The sequence below is a fragment of the Rattus norvegicus genome, chromosome 5 (assembly GCF_021556685.1).
Source record: "Rattus norvegicus strain SHRSP/BbbUtx chromosome 5, alternate assembly SHRSP_T2T, whole genome shotgun sequence".
In the NCBI taxonomy this organism is placed as follows: Eukaryota; Metazoa; Chordata; class Mammalia; order Rodentia; family Muridae; genus Rattus; species Rattus norvegicus.
The window spans coordinates 105,445,978-105,460,090 of NC_141538.1; the positions used below are offsets into that span (position 1 = coordinate 105,445,978).

Sequence of the window (14,113 nt, forward strand, 5' to 3'; positions counted from 1 at the left end):
TTTCAGGAATCATGGGTACTGTCTGAGATATGGGTACGCTGGGACTCTGGCAGAAACTATGGCAGCAGTCTTGAAGAAGTTTTTCCTCTGCCATGGTAACTTTGATTTTGTTCTAAGAGCTTTTCATGCCATTGGATGAAACCTGTCCATATTGTTAAGGATAACTTCTTTTAATAAACACCTGTGATCATCAGTTCCTAGCAGCCCTTCCTTAGTGACTGATTGAACAACTAGGTACCATGACCCAGCTCAGGGACAGGCATTGCAGTCTTAGTTGTAAGTTCTCAGAGAATTCTGCCTTTTCCAAGGCTACATATTCTGGCCCTACTTTATAGATGAAGCAAAGAGGTCTGGGAGATTAATGTTTTAAAGCTAATTCATAGAGAGGCCAGTGTCTCCTAATAAATGAAAGCTAGATGGAACCCTCCCTCCCTCTCCCTGTGGACGGAGTCATCTGATCTTGTGTCCTAGGTCATTTCATTTGTTAGGAAGTTCTAGAATTTCATTATCAATACTGTGCCTTCTCTCTCTCTGCTTCCTTACTCAAGTGAATTTGTGATGCAGCTTTTAACAGAGTCGAGGAAACAAGCCCCACAGCGTATAGTTTTAACTTATGTTAAGAGTCCATTTTTTGGTAGAACTGTGATGCACATGTGGTAGACAACGAAGAACAAATTCTTCTGCAGTCAGAAGAGGAACACTCTATAAGTACTGCATTTCTCTAGAACACAGCACTCTGCAGTTACTCTTCATCTAATGACGAGCTTCATGGGGTGGGGTAAAATAAATGCTCTTTAAAATATCCTTGTATTGTACTCACTTGACAATTTTCTATGAGATGATAATAAGATTACTTGCAAATGAGGCTTTAGAAGTAATGCTTAGAAAGTACCTTCCTTGTGAGAAGCTCACCCTAAATAAGAAGTGTAAGAAGTAAGTCACTGGCTTCCAGCGAAGGATATATGGATGTAGGTAGCCACATTGTCCATGGTGAATTTCCACTTTGGGGACGTGGGGATTAGAAGGTTATTACTTTTTAACCCCAGTGAGCCACAGCAGAAAGAAAGCTTTGTACTCAGTGGTCCTCAGCCTATGAGTAACCACCCATTGGGGGTTTCTCGACCCTGTCACATAAGGGTTCACATAAGACCATTTGAAAACACAGATGTTTACATTACGATTCATACAAGTAGCAAAATTACAGTTATAAAGTAGCAATAGATGTAGTTTTATGGTTGAGGGGTCAGCACAACATGAAGAACTGTACTCAAGGGTCGCAGCATCAGGAAGGTTGAGAACCCTTATACAGATTGATGCCTGTGTTCTCTGCGTAGTATTTGACAAGGAAGAAGATGGGAGGTCACTGGGGAACGACCAAGAATTTAGCCTCACCCAAGCTTCTTTCAAAGGTTTTGCTGTAGATGTTAAAAAACAACCAAACAAAAGCCTATTGAATTTCTCCTTAAGTGTATTTTTGTGGAAGTGCTCCAGTGCTCTTCTACTTCATGCTTAGGGCCAGTCAGAATTTGTTCAACCTACAAGACACATAAGAATAATTTTACTTATAAAAAAGAAAAAAATAAATGTCTAGATGGCAAAGACCAGTATATATTTTTTGAAATTCATTTTTTGAAACATCGTGGCATTTAACTGTTCCAGTTTAAGGACTGAGAAGAGCTGGTGTGAGACTCCCATTCCATAAAGGGAATCTACCCTGTCTTCCACCCATGGGAGTAGCACCGTCTGGAACAGTCCAGATCAGCACACAGGAAGCCCCCGCACCAAGAAAGTGCTCTAAGATTTGCCTTTCTGACATGGGGACATCCAGAGTTTCTACTTACTGAACGTCATTAAAGACATTTATGCGGATTAGAGGATGCTCTTCCAGTCTCTCAGATGACACTCTACAGAAAGGGAAAATGGGACAGCATGCTATGGGACGGCTAAGACAGCTTCTCTGTGAAGAGCTTTTACCTTAAATAGTGTCATTTGGTTGGTGATATATATTTTTTTTACCTATTTACATTTTGTCAAAATGTAATTAGACGCTGAACGTTCTACCTTTTGTATGTGTAGTGTTTTTTGTTAAATCATAATGCCCCTTAAGCAGGGATGCAACTGTGAGATAGAGTAACTTCTCTAGGGGTGCTAGCCCAGGGCTTGGACACAGCCTGCCGACAGAAGATGCATCACCTTAACAATTACTCTTTAAACTCGTAACGTTCTCTTCCCCTCATACTCTGCTTTAATTTTAAAGTAGTCTATGGCTGAGTGACGTCGGTCTCCCTCTCAGGGGAAGATATTGAGGCAGAATCGTTTCACATTTGTCATTTTTGCAACTGAGAGTTCACTTTGTAAGGAACGAAATTTATGTCTCTTGGATATTTTGAAGAATCATTGTCTCAAGTGGCTTAAAGGAGGAGAGAGGAGAAATGATATAATTATATTTAAGACATAAAATAAGCAAAATCTATACCCAATAAAAATGTCACACATATTGGGTGTTTGAATTTTTTCATTTTTTTGAATGTATTCCTTATAGAGACAAAATATATTTAGAAGGTATCTCTAACTCATAGAGGTTCAGAGCCAATGCTAACTCACACGTAACTAAGTATCTTCCGGTAAATGATATAATTATATTTAAGACATAAAATAAGCAAAATCTATACCCAATAAAAATGTCACACATATTGGGTGTTTGAATTTTTTCATTTTTTTGAATGTATTTCTTATAGAGACAAAATATATTTAGAAGGTATCTCTAACTCATAGAGGTTCAGAGCCAATGCTAACTCACACGTAACTAAGTATCTTCCGGTAGTAATTCTACTTTAGATTTTCTTTCTCTCGCCTCTGATCATTGTGTTACTGAGGTGTCAGACATTTTAAGTAAAACACGTGCGATCGGGTTTCCACATTTCCCACCTTACAGTTCAGTTGGGCAAAGGTCCTTCACACTTGCTAGTGAAATAGGTCCAGTTGTTCTGATGGATGGTGAGTCTCATGAGAAGTTTAAAAGCATCCTGACACAGATAATAGATAAGTGTATACGTGGACATTTAAAACAAGAGAAAGGATTTTAAGAGCAGCAAAGGGAATAGGTACAGTTACAAAGTAGAGGAGGCTTGGCTCTGTATGATAGGAAGTGGGAGGTAAAGCTAACTAACCAAGCCAGAAGGAAGCAGAGAAGGTCGAACCTGAATATAGACATAAGAGGGTATAGGCTGATGTGATCTATCTGGGAGATAGATAGTGGCTCTTCTGCATTTGGTAACTGAAATGTAACGCTGGCCACGATCTGAGCTGCTTAGAGAAGACCGAGTCTGGAGGTGGCAGGTGGCTGGAGGGCTGATGAGTCATTGCTGCAAAGCAGATCAGCATCTTTTAGGCGAGGGACAATGGGATTTATTGTGGTTGTCTCCTGTAGCCATTCCTCTTTACATTATGCTTGTTTACCAGATAGGCCATAGCCTGAGACTGTGTAGACTCACAATTAAGGATTTGATGTAGGCTAGACTGATCGTTGTTACTGAAAAGCTGTGCCTCTTGTGAGACTAGCTAAGTGTGGGCTGTGTTATGAGTCTCTCCCGTGTTCACTGCAGAATTACCCCTGCAGTTCACTTTGGCAAATCTTTACCAAGTTCTACTTAGAGAATACAATCAAAAGAAGAGGAGGGCAAGATAACTGGTCTGGATTTAAAAAAAATGGTTGGATTAGAACATGGGACACAAGGGAAATATAGCAGCAGAGCCAATGAGAACTACAAGCTCCCTGCTATACTGAAGGGTGCTGTTGGACGTCTTGCACACTAAATCTTTAGATACATTGGGGAGTTGTATTTAGGTGTTGTTTTAGGTGTGTGGCTGGTACAAATAGAAATATTACTTATCGTGTACTGACCTGTTTGAATTAATTGCTTTTCTTAAATTTTATTTTAAATATGTAAGTTTTCAAATGACTAGAATATTAACTAGCCATCAGAAATACCAAATGTATTAACTATTGTGACATCATTAACTTAGGATCCACTTCAGTAGAAAATGATAGCACAAAATAGTTACCTAACAAGGCCAGATGCCGTTGTTATCAGCCTTATGGACTAACGAGCCGCGTTTCCCTCTCCTTGAGTCTTACTCATGACGTATTACACTTCAGGAACACATAATCAAATGAAAGGGGATACTTGCCCCACGCCTACAGAATGAGTCAGTTCTTATTTAAGTAGCCCAATATTTACTTCTGTAAATATTTGTGACCTGGAAAAATATCACAGAGAATAAATGGAATTATTTTGAGTACTGCTTCCCTTTCAGGAATATAACTCGATAACAAAATTATATATCTTCATGGATCGATGCCTAGCCCAACTGTAACCAGAGTGGCTTCATCCAGCAACTGATGGGAGCAAATGCAGAAACCCATAGCCAATCATTAGGCAGAACTCAGGAAACACCAAGGAAGTGGTGGGGGAGCATTGTAGGAGCCAGAAGGGTTGAGAACACCACCAGAACACAGCCCACAGAATCAACTAAGCAGGGCTCATTGGGGATCACAGAGACTGCAGTGACAATCACAGAGTCTGTGTGGGTCTGTAGGCATATATGTTACAGTTCTGTAGCTTGGTCTTATTATGGGACCCTTAACAGGGGAAATGGTGGTGTCTTATTAAAGAAAATTCTGGCTTCTCAAAGTGTGGAATGAGAGTTAAATAAACTGATGTGAGAAACCAGACTGCTAGGAGCAGACACACACTTCATTAGGGAGTAGACTTTGCTGTATAAATTGCAGGTTCAGATGTAGGTTTTTACTATACCACATAATTTTCATGACACCTCCGTGTGCCTCATCTGGGTCATGTTCTACCCCACACTGTAATATTCCTGCTGATGCAGTAAACAGTGGCATCTTACGTGCAGTGATGGTTGACTCTTCTGAATGTTTTCCTCTTGGCAGAAAGCAGTGAATGGCAGAGAGAAAATAGCATAAGAAATCCACATTAGAGTCCAACAAGAGACTGCCAGGACTTTCGGGGCCAGGAGTTAGAGCTAGGTCTCCAGAAGCCCCTACAGGAAACAGGAGACAAGCTTACTGAAAAAACTCACATTGCTGTCAAGATGGCTATAAGTAGAACACAGTGGGAGCCCCTAGAAACACTCTTAGCCAAGTAACTTCTGAAGGCAGTTAAAAGTCATACTTCAATCCCCAGCCCCGGAAAAAAAGAGAAGAAAAAAAAAAAGTCATACTTCAGTACCTGTGTGTTTTGGAGAAAAATGTACATCCACCTTTTACAGTGAGGGTATTTGAAAAAAAAATCAATATTCCTGTCTAATGAAATCAGTGTTTTTCCCTATGATTTTGTCATACATTTTTATTATCTTTGAATCATTATTTCTGAAAAGAACAGTATATCTGTTTTTATTTAATGTGACGTTTGTATTGACATTTGATAATTTGCATATGCTAATTGACACTTAAAGCTGTATAGAAATGGATAATGATCGAGTGTCAAGGAAACGCCCTCAACATAGTTTGATGTAGCTCCTTGCCTGCATGTGAGGATATAAACAGGGAGAATGCAAAGCGAGTCCTTTTATCTGGACTCATCTGGGCTCTTTTCTTCTCTAATAGTTAAATGGATACTTGCGATTATCTCTTCAGTAGCCCAGTGAGGAACAGGCTGAACAAATAGCAATTTTCTACCTAGCAGCATTTTAGATCCCTTATCTGAGGGAATGATTATTGTGTGATGCTGCTGTTCTTAGGACTTACAAAGGAAAATGCTAGCAATTAGCTCGCTGTAAGGTGATTTGAGTAACAGAAAGAGCTCAGGTTGAAATCAGAGGATGCAGGTTTGAGTTCCTGCTTCAGTAGCCTCCAGCACATGACCTTTGGGGTGTTGCTTAGACAAGCTATACCATGCCGCGGTGACAATGGAGCTGGTGACCGTGGTCAGGGAATGGTTCTGAGGTCATGTTAGGTGCTGTTTCTGAAAGTGTTCAAAACTTTTAACACGTTCTCATAAAGGAAAGAAACAATATCTAATGAAATTTCCCTGTTGTTCTTATCTTCTGCAGAAAGTGAGTGAGAAGGTGGGAGGAGCCGAAGGCACCAAGCTCGATGATGACTTCAAAGAGATGGAGAGGGTGAGTCTTTACTTCTTGGCCTTCCCTTGGCATGGAGTTGTCCCCTGTAAGAGGGGACTGTGGCTCTGTTCTGTACCAGAGTCTCAAAATGTTCTGCCTCTTTGAAATACATGCTCCCTTCCCTTTGTATTTTGAAAGAGAAATGGAAAACACCTTGTCTTCTCTGTGTCCCTCCAGAGATTAGAGCCTTTGTGAAGAAGCATGGGGGGCTGCACTTTTCCTGATGGGTTTTGTTATCACTTTCCTGAAACAGCATGGTGCAGAGCTGAGGTTGACTTTGGGTGAGGTGGAAATGAAAGAGGAGAAAATGGAGAACGATGTCTCAAACCTTGTAAGAGATTGAGTCTCTGACTGCAGTGGACTTTCCTATTGGGATGCCTCCTGGCAGAGGCAGGTCAGACTACTGAGGAGAGAGGGTTTTGGGAGTGCAGTTGACCTGATCTACACTCTGTGTCCACCATTTATTGTAAAAGCCCAGTGTTTGTTGAAGTGTCTGTTTTCAGATGGCAGTAGAATGAGAATATTAATGCTCACTTAGAATCTTTATTATGGACTAAAGTAAATCAATTCGCATTCTGTCTTAAGCATCATAGGTTCTCAGCAAGTAAACCGGAGTCTGTGGATTAAGTCTCTTTTTCTTTTGAGACATTAAACGTGTTTCCTCTTTCACTTTGAGGTTGTTCTTAGCAAGAAGCGTTTAGACTTAGATGGATAAGTGAGTGCTGAAATGTGCAGAGAATATTGTGGGTTGGTACTAGGGACTGGCCCTGTGCCTGAAGAGAGTGTTAAATCCATACCCAATACCTTGCAGCTACTCTCCCTTGTTTCTGATCTCCTACCCCTTGACCTTCAACCAAAGCTGGTAAACAACAACTTTCATGGCAGTAGAAACAGGAGCCCACCCTCCCTTGTCACGTCCATGTCTGCAGCAGACATATGTCCTCAGGATGAAAGCTTGACTTTCTCCTGAGGAGCCCAGAGATACGTTAACCCGTTCCAGCCTCTGGTACTTTCTTAGCCCTCCTTAGCTTCTCCTCTCTGTTCATTGTTCTGGAGAAAACTTGCAGTAAGCTGCATGGCTAAGAACTACATCTTCATCGAAGCTGAGGGTAGAAGCTGGCTGCAAAGACAAGACAACTAGCTCTTTGTGTCTTAAATGAGACTAAGATCCGAAGGAAACATGGAGACTGGAGCAACTAATTAGACCTTCGGAGATTTAACTTTGCTGTGAAATTCATGCCAGTCTTACAAACTAATTAAAACAAGAGGATCCTGCCATGCATCTTACTTTAGGCGGATATCACAGACTTCCCTCCAAGTCTGAAGATGAAGTCTATAGAGTTTTGTTCCTTATCTCATCAAAAGTCTCTGGAGCATTTATTTCAAACTTCAAGACTCCTGTTATGAAGCAAACTTCTCCTTGAAGAACCTACATGTGTTCCTGCGTTTGGATTTTTCTCTAAGTAAATTCAGATGTCTAGATTTCAGTGCAGTGTCGAAATTGTCTGATTTGATTTTTTTTTTATTGCATATGACCTTATCTGTGGTTTTCCTAAAATTTGAACTAAAATTGTGCTGAGGGTATTGGAAGGTATGCTTTTTCTAAGTCATTGGAGAGCACTTGCCATGGGTTTAGAATCTCAAGCCCTTAATATTCCTGTTAATAAGTCCCATACTTATAAAAAATACTTTAACTCAGTGTCGCTAAACCTACAGAAGAGACACCCACCGTATCACCTTCTCAGGGTTGGTTTTCTGTCCATCAAATATTTGAGGTGGAGAAAGCTTTATTTCTTTGTATTCCCTGAGGTGTAATTAGACAACAATATGAGATAAATTAGAGGTCTGTAGAAGGCAGCTCTCCTGGGACGGAGGTGGTTGTTCCTAGAAGTTCTGTCTAATCTCAGTCTAACCTGCTCTGCTACTGAGATGCAGGCCCAGCCTGTCCCTGCTTTCACAGACTAGCCTTCCCTGTCTCTGGCTGAGGTGTCTCTCCACAGGACCAGGACTCTTGATCAGTTTTCTTTTGCCTAAGTACCTGGCATGGAATTGCTTTCATTTTAACATTAAATGTCACCATTGTTTGTCAATTTCATTACATATAGGCTAAATTCCTTTCTGTAATCCAGACATTCGGGCAATTTTTTTTTCTTTATAAAGCTGCAGATTTCTGTTGTTGCTGTTAATAGAAGATTCTGGAATCTGAGAAACTTCTGGTTGCTTCTCAGATTTACATCTGTTGCTACAGATATACTATTGGGGGGGTTCATGAGGTGGTATATAGTTATATTCATTAATTCACTTGGAATATAAGTAAAAACCACCATGTGCTAGGCATTGTGCTGGGAACTAGAAACAGAATGGTACATGAGGCCCAATCCTTCAAAGAGCTTTTAATTTGGGTGGGGAAAACCAGGAATATAAACTGATACCAAATAAGACATAGTGCTTAGTGCCCTGAGAGGATGTCCTTGAAAAACACCAGAGAAAAGCCAAACATGGGCTTCTTAGAGCAATGGAAAATTCTAGAGGAGAGAATACTGGGATTGAATCTATAAATATATATGAATATCATGCAAAACTCCAAGTCAGGAGAGATAATGTCTTTCTGCAACCTGAAAATCATCTTATAGAAATTCTTTAAGGTCACAGAAAGCTTTGGGGCTAGAAACATGGAAAAATGTGTTTTAAATAAAAATAGAATCCCTAAGGGGAAGCCTCAAGTTTTAAGAAAGGCAAGATATTGAAAAAGAAAAGGTGCCATTCCAGTTGAATATAAGGACAGAGACTCTTGGCAGAGTGCAGTGTCCAGAATGCTGGTGAATGGTGTTCAAGGTCATTACCCACATGTCTTAGTTTCTTCAGGGAGAGACATTTAGGATCATCAGTCCCTCGTGAGAGAACTAGGATTCATGAGTAGAGACCACCTGAGTCACAGGATAGAACTTCTATTTATCAAAGTTGCTGTTGTTGTTTTATTGATGTTGGTGGTTTGTTTTTTTGTTGCTGTTGCTGTTGGCTTTTGTTTGGTGGTTGTTGTTGTTGTTTTGCTGCAGACCTGCTCATATTGAAACAAAGGCTAAGCCTACTGTTCCCAGCTGTCATGGGAGGCATACTGCTCATTGCTTGAGTTTTGTAGCAAGAAAATTCCAGGGATATGTCACACTGGGGAGAAGAGAGGAAAATTGCTTCCCGTGTGCTCAGAATACCTTCTCTGAGTAGATGTGGGGTTTACCATGATACTGCGGGTTCTCTTTCATGGAGCAGTAGTGAAGAAGACATGGTCACTAGCCCCAGACACTCCCTTACTGGTATAAGCTAGATGGAGGGCTGGAGTCACAAACAACACGAGGTTCAAAGACATGCTTCTGCTCTACCGGAAGGAACTTCCATGGAGACAAGCTTCCTCTCAGTTATATGTGTAGAGTGTATTTCCAGTCTATACTTGATATAGAGCAATCCTTAAGATGATTAGCAAAATTAAAATTAATGTTAGAGTAATCAGAGCCTAAATCATGCTTAATCTTCAAAATACTGTTTCTCTGTCAGCCTTTATGAATACAAAATTTCTGCTTTAAAGCAGGGAGTTTGGAGAAGGATGTTAATGCTCCCAGAGACAGTAGGGAGTAGTTAAAAAGCACCACTCTTGGATCAGCCTGTGTCTCTGCCAGACGGGTCTTCCCAGAGTGCTGCTTTCATGATGTCCCTGTGACCTGTTTATTCCGCACATCAAATGTGTGTGTATTCTTAACTCCAGTAAATACTAAAATTAAAAACCTGAAAAGATGTTGGTGTTTTATAACTTCTTTGATATAACCACTATGAATGATTCCATATCCAAGTGATCATTTAATTCATGCCATTATTAGTGATTGGTAAACCCCCAGACTACCTGTATAGCATATAAGGTGCTTCCATTGCTAGGTAAAAGATTACACAGTTTTCATGTTCTTTAGTTCAGAAAATACTGATTCATTTTCTGTAGGGGAGAAGGGTACTGTTTGGAAATGTATGAAAAAGTAATCAGGTTATGTCAATTCACCAATTCACTGCCTTTTAGAGTTCTGGTACCTGATATCAGCCCCAAGACTGGACTTTACAACCTCACTCATAGATTAAGTAGGACATATTCAGTAAAGCTCACACTTGCTAGCTCAGGAATTAGCACGATCTTGTGGTAAATCTTTTACACTTTTGAACTCTTGGAGTCTTTGCCCTCTGTTACTGCTCCCTAGGGCTGCTGAAGTGCAAAAAGGATCCATTGGCAATGCCTATGTCGGTGAGCCTGGCTGCATTAAAAGAGACAAAACTGACCTTAGAGAGCATTGACATTAGAAAAATCTTATGGCTGTTATGTACATACAATAAAAATCTTAGCTTCTTCTGTAACCCTTTAAGATGTGCAAGTATGTTTAGGGTGTATTTCCAGATGTATACACAGTAAAGAGGCACTTAAAAAGATTAGCAATATTAAAATGGATTCATCAGTAACCAGAGGCTAATTCCACCCTCATTTCTCAAAATATATTTTATCTGTTAGAGTTTGTAAATACAAATGAAGTCCACCTTAGAGCAAGGCATTTTGGAGACAATCTGTTAACTCTCAGGCTACACACTATGATGTCTTTGAAGTTCATCCTCCCCTCTGGCTTATTGCCATAGTTTTTACCATTGCCCCTAGTTTGGGAGTCTCTTATTTAACTCAAGAATGCTGTTTTCTTTGTTCCATTTCAATGCTACAGCATGCATGGGAAACTCAAGGGACAAGCTCCAGAGTCTGGCCTCACCTTCCACATTGAGATGTTGTCTATTATTTATAGCTGTGTGTGCTAGGAGAGCTGGTCTGTGAACTTAGAGCCTCCTGCCTTTTTTCCCTTTTCATTTATTTATTTACTTATTTATTCATTCATTCCCTTTACATCTGAATTGGAGCCCCATACTCTTCTCCCAGTCCCACCCACAAACACCTCCCCCTGTTACTCTCTTCTCCTTGGAGAAGGGGAAGCCACCCTTGGATACCCTCCCCCATCAATTTGCAGCAGAACTCTGCTCATCCTCTCCCCCAGACAATGCAGCCCATCCAGGGGAAGGGCATCCAAAGGCAGGTAACAGAATCAGAGACAGTCCCTGCTTTGATCGTTAGAGGACCCACATGGAGACCAAGCTGCACATCTATTACAAATGTGTAGGAGGGCAAGATCCAGTTCCTACATGCTCTTTTGTTGATGGTTCAGTCTCTGTGAGTCCCCATGCATCCAGGTTAGTTATAGAATCTCCTGTCTTAGCATCCTGTCTGCCAGTAGGGCTCACCGGGATCAAGATACTTGTGCTGCTCTATCTGGTTTATTCCATAGGTGGGTTGTAGAGATAGAAACTGTAGGCCTTCAGGCTTATGTGGCAAACACTTTACCCATTGAAGTATCTCCCCATCCCAAGAGAGCTGTTTCTTTCTTTCCCTGGACTCATAGTTATAGATTTCCAGATGTATTAATGGAGAAAGAGTCTAAAGTTGAGAGATGTTAAAGCCTTGGTATTAGACGGAAGTAAAAGGACAAGACTCGGGGAAGAATATGTGCCCAGGATTCCGCCTGTTTAAAAAAGCCATATTTTACACATGAATTTAGAGTCCCTGAGTACGTGCCTATGTTGTCTACATTCACAGTTCATTTCCTTTCAACGGCCTTCCGTATTAACCCCTGTCCTCAAAACTTATACTATAGTCTGATTAAATAGTTCAGTGGAGCTTGTCTTGTACTGTCAACAGAAGTACTAGAGGCTTCTACATCAGTGAGCTCAGAGTATGAAAAGTTTATGTTTTCTCAACTTCATAGGAGACTTCAATCAGACCAGAGGGAACACTGATATCTTTTTGTCCCCATCCTATTTTAAGGTTGAATTCTACTTTGGGACCAAGCATAATACTCTTAATATTGCCATCTCTAAGGTCACTGACTTGATCCCCATGAACTGGTCCCCATGTCCTTCTTGCTGACCCACCTATGGACACTGTACAGTAAGCATTGTTGCTGCTGCCTCTGTTGAGAAGTTAGAACAGCTGAGGATAAGTGGCCTAAGGCATCAGCATGGTAGTGACACTTCTGCAGGGTCGGGTCCAGATATTTACTGTAGATAAAATTCTCATACGTGTTGAGAACTTTGACAAGAAACTAGAGAATGGGGTGGCAGTTCTTTGCTTTTGACCCTGTTGGGAGGCTACTTTCCAGTTCCTAAGCCCATTTGGGAATGGTGTAATGTGTCTTCTAGCTCAGGTGTTATATCTTCTAGAACTTGGGAGAAATATTTCTTCCCATCTTCTTGTAGAGACCTTTCACAGAAAACAGAATGGTCTGGAGCAAGCTTGTGAATCTTGCTGTATTTGTTTTCATCCTTCCTGTAAAGATGCTTAAATCTCTTTGTTGAGAAAAGATGGGGAGATTTGGAACTCAGCCAGCCTCCTAGCAGCAGATGACACCACAGTTTCGAATGGCCACTAGGTAGTTTAAGTCTCAAGTCTTCTGATGCTTTCTTTCTTAGAATCCTTGACCTTTGGATTGCATTTCTTCCTGCCACAGCCAGAGAGGACACCTAGACACATTTGGCTTCTAGCTACTCAATCCCCATATGTCTTCGAGTCAATAGAAATGTATGTTTGTCCTCTCAAGATTCCTGCAATTTCAGCATGTTATTCTATACACAACTTTGAACTTGTCCCACCTATATCAAGCAAGCATTCTGTGACTTGAGTTCTTAAGGTTGCCAGCATTTTGGTAAAAAAAAAATGCCAGGACCTTATTTTGCAGTCTACCAGGCCAGGAGCTGCCACTCCTTTACCACTAATTATCCAAGCCTCAAGTATCTTAAAATATTGAGCCAGTCAAAAGGATAGTGGTACAGGGTTCCCAAGCAGAGTAATGCATCCTAAAGAGGACACTTGTAAAACTTATTTTATACCACTACAGGGTCAAAGGACAATCATGTGTTTTTGCTTATCATAATCACAACCGCACACTGTATTATGACTTGGGTGGATAAGAAGTTATTAAATATTGAAAAACCAAACCAGATAAGATATTTCAGTAGATAGAGGAGTATGTTTACCCTGTATAGAGCAGTGAGTTCTAGATATTGCTTAGGAACCTATAAAAAGCAAAGAAACAAAAAGATTATCAATGGCAGGGGAGCTGATTTATTAGTCATTCAGCTGTGCTCTATGAACCAGTGCCCTGCACAGTCTGATAAGAAATGATTTTCATGGAGAAAAGTAAGCGACTCTAGCCTATGCTCCTTCACTGACCTGGTTGTGTAGAGAGGGCAAGGTGGGCTGCAAGAGGAAATGCTTGAACGTTCAGAGACAGGATTTTCATGTTAGAATCTGGTATTTATAATTAGCCAACTGTTCAGGACCAGCTAGATTGGTTTACTGAGGGATTTTATACCCAGAAGATGTCAGAAGGACATAAACAGTAATAGCAGAATTGACAAAGACATGGCCTTTTAAAAGTGTCATTATTGTTATTGTTATTTCATGTACTATCATCCCATGCACAAGCATGATGCATACGTTTGAGTGTGTACACTACAGCCTGAGTGTAGAGGTCAGAGGACAGCTGTGTGGGCTTAGTCATCTCCTTCCACCTCTATAGGTGGAGTCCAGGAATTCAACTGCGGTCTTCAGGTTGGCTGATAACCTTTATCTGTCTGGTTCATTCATAGCATGTAGTAAAAGCTCGAAGGCAAAAGTGTTACTGACATACTGTGCACTGATTTTGCCGAAATGAAGTAAAGTGTACTTTGAAACCAAGTGTGGGAAATTACCAGTTTCCTTTGGGTGAATAGGCTTTTCACCAGACAGTGCCAAAACAGAAGGACATCTTTCCTTCTAGCTGTTCCTTATGTGTCTCACCTACTCCTGCAGGACTAGTCACTGCTTGGTTGCCCCACTGGGGTCTCATGTAGACTCAAGAAA

General features: G+C 40.8%; 1 protein-coding gene across 2 annotated transcripts in view; it reads left to right on the forward strand.

The window, feature by feature from the left end:
• Positions 1-14,113, forward strand: part of Sh3gl2 (SH3 domain containing GRB2 like 2, endophilin A1) — a 175,833-nt gene that overhangs the window by 129,072 nt on the left and 32,648 nt on the right. For both annotated transcript variants that reach the window (XM_087660131.1, NM_053935.1), the window contains 1 exon segment: positions 6,079-6,147. In XM_087660131.1, the coding sequence (XP_087516257.1) occupies positions 6,139-6,147 (9 nt within the window). In that variant the 5' untranslated portion in view covers positions 6,079-6,138.